General features: G+C 42.0%; 1 protein-coding gene across 1 annotated transcript; it reads left to right on the top strand.

Annotated features, from left to right (window-relative positions):
* The first annotated feature begins 931 nt into the window (after nt 1–931).
* LOC129699469 (transmembrane protein 179-like) lies at nt 932–8,983 on the top strand. The gene is made up of 4 exons (XM_055639289.1): nt 932–1,370; nt 4,882–5,019; nt 6,750–6,828; nt 6,913–8,983. The coding sequence occupies exons 1-4, from the start codon at nt 1,048–1,050 to the stop codon at nt 7,081–7,083; spliced, it is 711 nt and encodes a 236-aa protein (XP_055495264.1). The 5' UTR covers nt 932–1,047; the 3' UTR covers nt 7,084–8,983.
* Nucleotides 8,984–10,892: the final 1,909 nt, after the last annotated feature.

Genomic DNA, 10,892 nt, shown 5'->3' with positions numbered 1-10,892 from the left:
TGCAGGGAGGTTATAAGGAAACAGGTTTCCCCTATTCTGTTTAAATCCCAGATTTTCCTACTTGTCAATTTCCAAAGTAACTTTTTAGTGATTCTCTAGTTCCTCTTGAAAATTGCGCTGTAACCAATCACTTAATGCAAATAGTGTTACATAATTCATCGCGAGGGTTATATCCAAATCGGGTTACGGAAACACACGTTATGGAGAACTAAAAACTCTGAGGAAGGATCCCAATCCGAAACGCCCTTCACAGATATTGTCTGACCCACTGAGTTAACGCAGCACTTTCTGTTTTGCTCGAGATTCCAACTTCTGCGTTTCGTGTGTCTTCATTACAGTAGAACCACCTGTAGAAACAAAAACTGCAGTCAGATGCAGGTTAATACACAAAAGGGCACAAAGTGCTGGAGTAAATCAGGGGTGAGGCAGCATCCCTGGAGAACATGGATTGGTGGTATTTGGGGTCGAGACCCCTCTTCAGACTGAAATGCCAGTGTTTGTTGTTGAATCACAGACTCCGCCCACTACCAAATCATTGACCGCAATACAAAAAAGACGCAATGAGACAGTATCTCTGGAGAACTTGGATAGGTGATGTTTCCGGTCGGGACCCATCTTCAGACTATGAAGAGAGACACAAAACGCTGGAGTCACTCAGCGGATCAGGCAGCATCCCTGGAGAAAAGGTATAGGCGACGTTTCGGGTCGACACTCTTTTTTGTGGATCTCCCTTATTCAAGAAGAGTCTTGACCCGAAACGTCACCTATTCCCTTTCTCCAGGGATGCTGCCTGACCCGCTGTCCAGCATTTTGTGTGTCTGTCTCGCTTCGGTGTTGACCAGCATCTGCAGCTCCTCCCTTCAGATTGTGAGCTTCACGGGAGGGAGGCTGCCCCTTTAATGAGGCTCCACCCCGCGGCCTTGCCCCCGTTACCCGCCTCTATTTGAACGGTCTGATGCCCGCGTGCCAGCAACAGCCTGCACGAGGACGCGGCGACGGGGACCACAAACAGTATCTAGAATATAAGTCTTCCGTCAGCCGGTTACGATGATGGGAATCAACAACGGGCTCCTGTTCTGTCAGTGCACCTCCTACCTGCTTTCCTTCATCCTCGCCCTGTTCGCGGCGGTGCCGCTGGGCCAGGATCAGCATGAGTTGCGAGGCCGCTGCCTGTTGTACGCGGCGGGCCGCTGGCAGCAGCACAACGCCAGCGAGGGCTCCGGGTGCCCGCAGGCACAGTGTTTCCGGTTGCTGCACTGGGGTCCACTGTCCGCATGTCGTTTCTGCCTCTTCATGAGCATCTTCAGCTGCGTTTACTCCGCGCTGCAGGGGTTCAGGAGCACCTACACCCTCTACAAAGGCTTCGAGGAGTAAGCACTCGCCTTGTTGCTTTCGTTCATTAACCCCTTGCATTTGATTTCTAACCGTGTTGGAAACGATTTTTTTCTTGTCAATGTTTGCTCTTAGTCAGTCTTTGCAAAGTTTAATTGACGTTTAATTGTGTAACTATGTTTGCAAACAAATACTCAACAAAGTATTCCATGCAAGTAAGGAATGGTTTATGAAAATATAAGTAGTTCCCCCTATCCAGGAATCATGCGGCAGTTTCTTCCGGCTGGTGAATATTCGGGTACTGACACGAAACGTCGCCTATCCCTTTTCTCCAGAAACGCTGCCTGACCAGCTGAGTTGCTCCATCACTTTGTGTCTTTCTTTGGTATAAACCAGCACCTGCAGTTCTTTGTTGCTACAGTTAATGTGCGTTTTCCTCTCCAATAATTCTAGCCTGACCTGAATGTTTCTGACATTTTATCTTTATAGGACGTGGGACGAGCATCGAAAATGTGACTAGAATTTAACTTTCGTGACCCATGTTTGGTATCTACTTGAAATTTGGCACAGATTTAGATAAAATATAATTGAGAAGGAATTCATAACTCGTCAGTGCCAAAAAATGCACACTAATTAATTAAGCTAATTAGAAAATTAGATCGAAAAAGTAAGCGCCATCTAGTGCTCAATGCTCATATTACTCTATGGGGAGCCTAATTCTGTGCTGCAGTCTATTTAAGCCATGTATTATTATACCATACATGTATATATGACGTGAATATGACTGTTATATATAATTATATTATGTAATAATAATATAATGAATATAATTGTGAGTTTGACTGGAGGTGTATGTTGAGTGAGACTGCTGCAGAGGTCCCGGGTTTCACTGGCTCCTGAACCTGCCTAATCAATGGGTGAGGGCAGATCCTGTGAGTTTCCCCGTTTACTGAACCCCATTGACTGCCAGTGTGCAGAGTGGGGGTCACGGCCATAGTGGGACTGGGGCAGTGCCAGGCTGGGGGATGACGAAGGCATCTTCCATTGAGAGGAAAATGCCTAACCCTAACCTTAACTCATCCCCCTTCCAGAGCTGTTCACGGCTGGACCCGCTTTGGGACCGGATGCAGGATCTGTTCATGTGGCCGCTCAGCGCGTCCACCTCGACCAGGATGCCGTTCAAGATCATCAGCAGCAGCCCACCTGACGCCACGATTACACTGAATGTTAACATGGTGGGGAGCAGCACTGCCCTGCATGCCATCCGGGCCGCCTTCAGCAACCCCATACCGCCCCCGTCAATCCTTCCGCTCGCTCACAGCACCGACAGGCCGACCGACACCTCACTGCACCCACCGGCCGACAGCCCAACCGACCCCTCGCAGAACCCACCGGCTGGCTGACAGCCCGACTGACCCCTGATTGCACCCACCGGCCTACTGACAGCCCGACTGACCCCTCACAGCACCCACCGGCCGGCCGACAGCCCGACCAACCCACCCCTCATTGCACCCACTGACCTACCAACAGCCTGACCGACCCCTCACTGCACCCACAGCCCGACCGACTGACTGACCCTAACCTTAATCCTAACCCTAGCTACTACATTTTTATTGATCATTTTTATTTAACAGTTCACATCATAACCTTGCAAAGATAAATAAGTTGTAAAACAAAATATCAGCAAGGTTAGCATTACCTTTATTCCTTCGAAACCTTGCTATTGTTTTGATGTTATTAGGAGGCAGCCATGATCCCAGAATGCTCGCTGCTGAGCTAGCATGAAACAAAGCGCTTGATTGGTGAATTGGCGTCCGACTCAATGTCAAACGTGCTTTGATTGGACAATTACTACTGGGGAAAATTGGAGGTTTTTCTCGTATTTAAAAAATAATTGTAGGCTTTTTTCTTGATGAGTTTCAGGTATGATTTCTATAATATTTTTACACAATATGTTATAAATACAGGTAGATACATGATTTGGGTCAAGAAATGAAATGAAAAAGCACCTCGGCCCACTGTCTACTAAACAAGGCCTGATACGAATATGCCAACAGTTTGGCAGGACTGGGTGGATAATATTGGTGTGCATGTTTGAAGTGAATTTGCAGTTAATTTACTGTTTGACTATCAAAGGAACAACATTGTAACTCAAAATCCTGTGGGTTAACAAGCTTAAATCTGATTCATTTAAATATATAGTCATTGCCTCCAACTCCATGTGATCAATTCCATAAAACCTAAATCAAGGTGCACAATTGTAGTTGCAAGGGTACAATAGAGATATGCACAATTAACCAGATAAGAATCTGCTCGGGCAATTTATTAAAGTTGGGGGGTGTCAGTCTTGGCTCCACTTCCCTACCTGATCTTTATATCCCTCTGACAATCTTGTACAGGTACTTGCCAATTGCATCTCTAAACATAGAATTGAGAATTGAAAATACTTGTAAACCTCTGTAAACACTGTTTTCTTCATCTCAAATATAAATTGAGTGCTCTCTAGGTCTGTATTCTCCAGCCAGAAGAAACTGCTGCATTATTCCATATCTTGGAGATTAAGGTTGCTAGCTGCTTTAATTCAGCTTTCCTTATATGGAAGAACAGCACTTCTTTGCTTGTTGAGCCTACAACCTAACAGCATGATGATTAAGATCTCCAATTTCATATGCACCCCCACCCCAACTGACAGCTCTTCATGTCTGCATGAACTCTTTTCACTCCCCTTGCCCCCGTTACCCCCTTTCTTTCCCTTTCTCTCCCTCCCCTTCTGCCTTTTCCCTTCTCCAGGTACTGTATTCCCCCCCCCCCCCCCCCCCCCCCCCCCATTCCCTTCTCCCAAATATCTCCCCTCCCGTCCTGCTGAGTTCTTCCAGCAGTCTGTGTTTGATCCCTAACCATCCTTGACAGCACCTGCCGAACTTGCAGCTCCACTAATAAGGAGGGCAAGGCATTTGGGCACAAAATGACATGGCCAACTACATTTTCCCTTGCACAGGCACATCACCCTGACTTGGAAGTATGTTCATTGTTATTGTGTCTAAATTGTGGAACACTTTCCCTATTTTGTGTACTTTCACCTTGCGGATTGCAGTGGTTCAAACTGGGAGCTTGCCATCGTCTTTCAAGAACAGTTAGGGTGGAACCAACTTGCCAGTAATATCTTCATTTCCAAAAAGGGCTTAATGCTTTAAAATGTTGGTTTGGAGCTGCATTATGAAGATTCATTGTTCATCTAAGAGCATAGGTTTGGATGTTGGTTTATCACACATCTACTGAAATTGAAGGAGTATAAAATATTGGTTATTCTGGCTAGCACCTAATAAATAATTGAATCGTGCTCCAGAGACTTGAAAATTGTGGTTGCACAAGAAACTGCAGATGCTGGTTTACAAAAACAGTGGATCCGCAGAAGGGTCCTGACCTGAAATGTCACCTTTCCAGGTTTCCAGAGATGCTGCCTGATGTACTGAGTTATTCCAATGCTCTTTTTTAAAAAAGATTTTTGTCAATGGTTAAATGTCATCTTAATGTTTTTTACGTTTGTAGATCAGCTTTTTCAGAATTTATAGGCATGCTTCTTAGCTGCACCACTACCCTTTTGATGCTGGTCGCCAGTGCTACAGTGAGTGATGGGCTTAAAATATGGTGCAGTTCGGTCACCGACAAGGGTAATGTAACAATCAGGTATGAAATGTTGATAGAAATTTGTGATGGAAATAAGTATGGATAGAATTTCCTGCCAATAGTGAGCTTCCCTTGTATATCAGATGTGCAAGTCAAAGTGCCTTTACTAAATCTGTCATTGTCCACTTGTGGGTGTGATCTGAAATAGTACAGTAGCAAAAATTATGGAACAGAAACCCACCCAAGAAATGACTGAGAAAAGTTTAATAACTGGCAAAGCTATGCCACCAGATTTTAACAGCTAGAAAATCTTTCTGACATTCAAACATTGGAAAAAATAGCAAGTCTAAATTGAATCACTTAAATGTACTGAAACAAAGAACACTAAATTCATTGTTTAAGAAGCAAATAATCATTGTTTCACTCAGACCTCTTCACACAAATGGTTTGACAGGTGGATTCTCCAGCCTGTGCACAACCATCATTAGGATTCACAAAAAAATGCTTAAGAGTCAAATCGGCAAATTTGCTGGGATTAAAGCATTTGCTTGAGAATCTTGAACTTTGGTGCTGTAAAATAACAGCAAATATTTAAACTAGGAATCTGATAAATAAAATACAATAGATTTTACTTGATCTTGAATTTTTAAACTCAAACTTGAATGATTAAATAGCATAAATGTGTGCAACCAAACTTGATTTCCCAGAGGGAGAAGGAAGAGATAATTCACTGTATCTCTTCCCCTCATGATCTTACACACCTCTCAAAAGTTACATTCAGCCTCCTGCACTACAAGGAATAAAGTCCTAGCTTACCCAACTTCCCTCTAGCTCAGACCCTACAGGAGGACTGCTAGTGACTCTCATCTGACTAGATCATCATTCAGTTTTAGATGTTTGCAGCTGCTCTGTTCCCTTTTACATCATAAGTTCTGCTATTTGAAGAGGTTCAATTTGACATTTTTGTTTTGGGGCAAAATATTATTTTTCCTATTGGGTTTTATCAGCACTTTTGAAGTTCAATATCTCCTGCCTAGATGGAATAGGGCAGTAAGTCCACTTCCATCTGAAAATGCCCTGCCTAATCATAAACCATCCTGATTGCTAGAATGGCATAATTGATGTCAAAGTTCTGGCACTGCCAACACTGATTGGAGTGGTTGAAGAAGGCAGGCCAGCTCACCGCTTTTTCAAGGACAATTAAAATTGGGTGATAAATGCTGGATTTGATACAATGGCCTAGATTTGCATTTCTGTAGCAAATAAGTGTTATGGTATGGTTTCTGTGGAATTAAAATTAACTTGAATACAAATTTATTGTGGTAGCATTTTAAGTTACATAAAAACATAGAAAATAGGTGCAGGTGTAGGCCATTCGGCCCTTCGAGCCTGCACCGCAATTCAATATGATCATGGCTGATCATAATCTTGGGTTTTCCATTAGAGTAGGATCCTTTCTACCGTAGTGAATTGTCTTCTAGAGAAAATTAGCTTGTTCCCCTCTGCTGCATACTCTCACTGAGAGCTGGTTTGTTTTGGGTTCATGGGCCTGAAAAATGCCAAGTCCAATTTCAAGGCAGATGCAAAATGATTGCTCCCTGAGAGTATCCTTTTCCTTTACGCCTACCTGGGAACAAACCAATGCTGAAATTGAAACCTTCCTGCACTAGGAAATAAAATACATTTATTGTGTTATCCATGTATTTTGAACTGTGTAAAGCCACACATAAAATCATTTTTGATGAATAGATCTTGTGTATTTGATTAATGACTATTCCATTTTGTTTCAGTTGCAGAGATGCCCAAGACGAACCCCTTAATCTGAATGTGGTTCCGACTTTGTTCTATGATCACTTTGGCACAGCACAGGTAAATCTTGTGCTAAAATTAGTCTGCTTATGAAACTAGTATAAACTAATCATAGGTAACTATCTATTTGTTATCCTTTTTCAGTTTGGCCTCTGGTGTGCTTGGGTGGTGTGGATTATATTGACAATACTTGCTTTCATGAAAGTTTCTCAATATCGTGGTAAAGACAACTTTTCGGTGCAGTACAAAGAGTCTCTTCTAAACCCGCAATCACAAGGATATTTTCATGGACAAGTAACCAATGTATTCATTTAACCAAATAATCCATAACTGATTGCAATTTGTTGATATGGAATGTGAAATCTTTAAAACTTCTATTTATCGGGAGAAAACAGGATCTGTTTCAGTCATTTTATTTCAGTAAATGGATAAATTGTCTTAACATTATTTGTAAGGAATTTAGAATGTGCCTATCCAAATTTATTTCCTGAATGGGCTCTTCTGTATGCTTAAGAAATACAAGGCACACGAGTAGTCCTGTTTTTTGCTGCAGATTGATAATGCAAAATTGGTCCAGGAGACTTAGATTTTTTAAATGTATAAAATATAGTGGAAACAGATACCAAATGTGTATTCGAAAGATCATAAACTTGCTGTATTTACTCATGTAAAATCTTACTGTGGTATGTATAGTTATCCTTTGCAACATTTGGGTGTTTATCTCAGAATTGATTTAACCATAGTTTATTTTGGGTATCCCTAGGTTTGGGGTGTAAATTGATGGATTTGAGCTTGTGAGTAACTTCATCCAGTATTGGTCATGGTTACGATGACTCGGGCAGATTCTGGTCACCTCGATTCACTTGAAGATGTAATAAGCATTATCTAGTAGATTGGTGAAATTTGTAACTAAATTTCAAATTGTCCCATTGGAAACTTAACAAAATAAGTCTGAGATCCAATCTCATTTAAAATTGAAGAATAGGTAACTTGTTCACCACAACTAAGTCTGAGGCAGAAAACTGATTCTGTAACGGGTCTAGCAAGAAATTGTTTATTATTAACCACCTACAGCTAAGAAATCGTGCATATAGTTTAATATGGGGAAGGTGATATGCATTTCACCAAGTTGATAACATTTAATATCTTCCAATGATATTAACTTCAATTAATTTTATAACAGTAGCAACTAAGTCAACAAAACATGATTACAACCCGAATCCCTTGCTGCTTTCCTCCTTTAGTACTGGGCAAAATAATCATGTTCTCTAATACTTAAAGAAAGATCTGCAGATGCTGGAAAAATCGAAGGTAGACAAAAATGCTGGAGAAACCCGGCATCTATGGAGAGAAGGAAAAGGCGACGTTTAGGGTCAAGACCCTTCTCGACCTGAAACGTCGCCCATTCCTCTCCATAGATGCTGCATCACCCGCTGAGTTTCTCCAGCATTTTTTTGTCTATGTTCTCTAATACAAAGTGCGTTGAAAGTAAGTGGATTTCAGTACCAATTATGGAAGAATAACAATAACCTAAATTGATAGGATTTTACCTGGAATAAAATAAAAAGCTCTGGAAATTCAACTGGCCACTTCCTAGAATGATTCACCAGATGCAAATTCAACAACTGGCTCTTTCCTCATCTTAAGAGTATTGTGGGGGAAATAATTCTAATGTCTCTAGGATAACTGGTTTTAATGCAGCAGTGCTGGATTCTGCCCCCCAAGAATCAAAAGGTATGGGACCAACATTCCTATTTCACTGTGCTCCTAATTTTCATTCTTATGTAGGACATCCCTGCCCTAGTCATTGGCCTGTTGCTCTCAGCTAACCCACTGAATCTAGCATTGGTCCTGGGTTAAAACATACTTGAGTGATGTTTAGCATTGTCAAAATATCCAGGTAGTTTCAGTGTGTGGATGTTAATGTTCATCCTGGAAAAGTTCTTTTTAATTATCAATTGCTGAAATTCCAGTTTTCATTAAGTTGATTGTACCAAAAGGAGCAGCTTTTTGTGGTATTAAAAAGAGCAGATTCATGACCATGTTTCGGGTGGAATTTCAATAAATTTAGTTCTGCAGCCGTCTGCCTTCCAATTAGACATTTCTAAGTATATCAACTCACTTGATATCAATGATTTGTTATAGTACTTTTGCACAAATTATATATTTTCTGTGTTGTACTTTCCACTACAAAGAATTAAAATTCAAGGAGCTATCTTTGCAATTCCTTTACTTTGGTAGTGTTAATAGTTTAGTGATAAGCATGGAAACAGGCTCTTCAACCCACCAAGTCCACACTGACCATTGATCACCCGTTATACTAGTTCTGTTACCCACTTTCACATCTACTCCCTACGCACTAGAGGCAATTTACAGAGGCCAATTAACCTACAAATGCGCACGTCTTTTAGGGTGAGACTGCCGCAGAAGTAGGGCTCCTGAACCCGCCTAATTAATGGGTCAGAGCAGTTCCTGTGGGTTCCTCCATTTACTGAACCCCACTGACTGCCAATGGCAGAGTGAGGGTCACAGCAGTAGTGGGACTGGGGTAGTGCCAGGCTGGGGGACAGATCTGCAAGGCATCTTCCAGTCGCTTTAAATAGGAAAACGAGTGAGACTGCCGCAGAGGTCCCGAGTTTCACCAGCTCCAGAACCTGCCTAATTAATGGGTCAGGGCAGATCCTGTGGGTACCCCCGTTTACTGAATCCCACTGACTGCCAGTGTGCAGAGTGGGGGGTCACGGCCATAGTGGGACTGGGGGGACAGACCTGTAAGGCATCTTTCAGTCGCTTTAAGAGTAAAACGTCTTATTTCTGATGTAAATGTCACATCATGACCAAGAATCAAATACTCTCATGTTTACTCGATGAGTATTCATTTTAAGTTGCAATGAGCCTGTATTTATGGTGCCTTTGCAAATGAGGGCTACTACCTTTAACCTAAATGAACCCAAAAAGTGTTGCATTGTTTGTGTATCTGTAGTTTGCGTGTTTGTCCGTGTGTACCTGTCAAACATGTATATTATGCACACTTGTGTAGATGTGTGCACGAAGATAACAATATGGTCCCAACATGTCCAAAATGTCAGCAGCTCTTTATTACACCCCCCCCCCCCCGAGAGAGAGAGACACACACACATTTAGCATCCAGCACAAACGCAGCACATGTTATTCACCAGCATGCCATAATCATGTAATTCACTGATTGTTTAAATAATTCGACACAATAAACAGTAAAACATTCCACATTAAAAGAAGACTTTATATAATTATTTATTTTCCCAATCTTTTGGTTTACATTCCATCTATTCATCTGAATATTCTTCATCAGATTATTTTGTAGTAAGAGTTTTTTACAGTCAACACACTTACATAATACTGTACATGGCACACCATGCTGTTGACATGAGCATCTTCCTTTCCCTATACTTGAATTCCCACAGCTTGTTTTCTTGCATGAACAGTATGTTAATTCTAGCAACGTGCTTGGAGCTGGAGGCAGATCAGCCCAGTCAATGTCCAATTCACCACCTACAATTTTCCACCTATGTCCCTTTAGACTGGGAATTTGTGGAAACTGTTCCAGACATTTTGAATGTTTTATGCCAGGGCCGGCCTCAAGCCGATTGCTCCCAATTGGGCCCCGCGCTTAAGCGGGGCCCCGCACTAATGTTCCGTATTTAGTACGGAAATACGAATTCTCTTTGTTAAATAAAGATTTTTTTTAATTCGCCATCCGGATTTCTTTTAAACGAACATGTATAACAACCGCTGCGCGGCCATCAGACACAAACGATTTGTTAACTAGTACTGTTAGCACTTCTTAACAGCAAGTAGTTAACACCTTGTTATGCAATGTCATCAATCTGCATCCATCCGCATTCCTCAGTAAATGTTATTGTGTTTTGAACAAGTATTAATGACGCCGTGTCTGAACCCAGACTGAGGCTCAGTCTGAAGAAAGGTTTCGGCCCGAAACGTCGCCTATTTCCTTCGCTCCATAGATGCTGCTGCACCCACTTCTCCATCATTTTTGTGTACCCTCGATCTTCCAGCATCTGCAGTTCCTTCTTGAACACATTAATGACGCCGTGTTCCTTTGAATAAAATTCACGCGGCGTCAT

Source organism: Leucoraja erinacea, chromosome 8 (assembly GCF_028641065.1).
Source record: "Leucoraja erinacea ecotype New England chromosome 8, Leri_hhj_1, whole genome shotgun sequence".
NCBI lineage: Eukaryota > Metazoa > Chordata > Chondrichthyes > Rajiformes > Rajidae > Leucoraja > Leucoraja erinaceus.
This window is presented reverse-complemented; position numbering and strand designations above follow the sequence as displayed.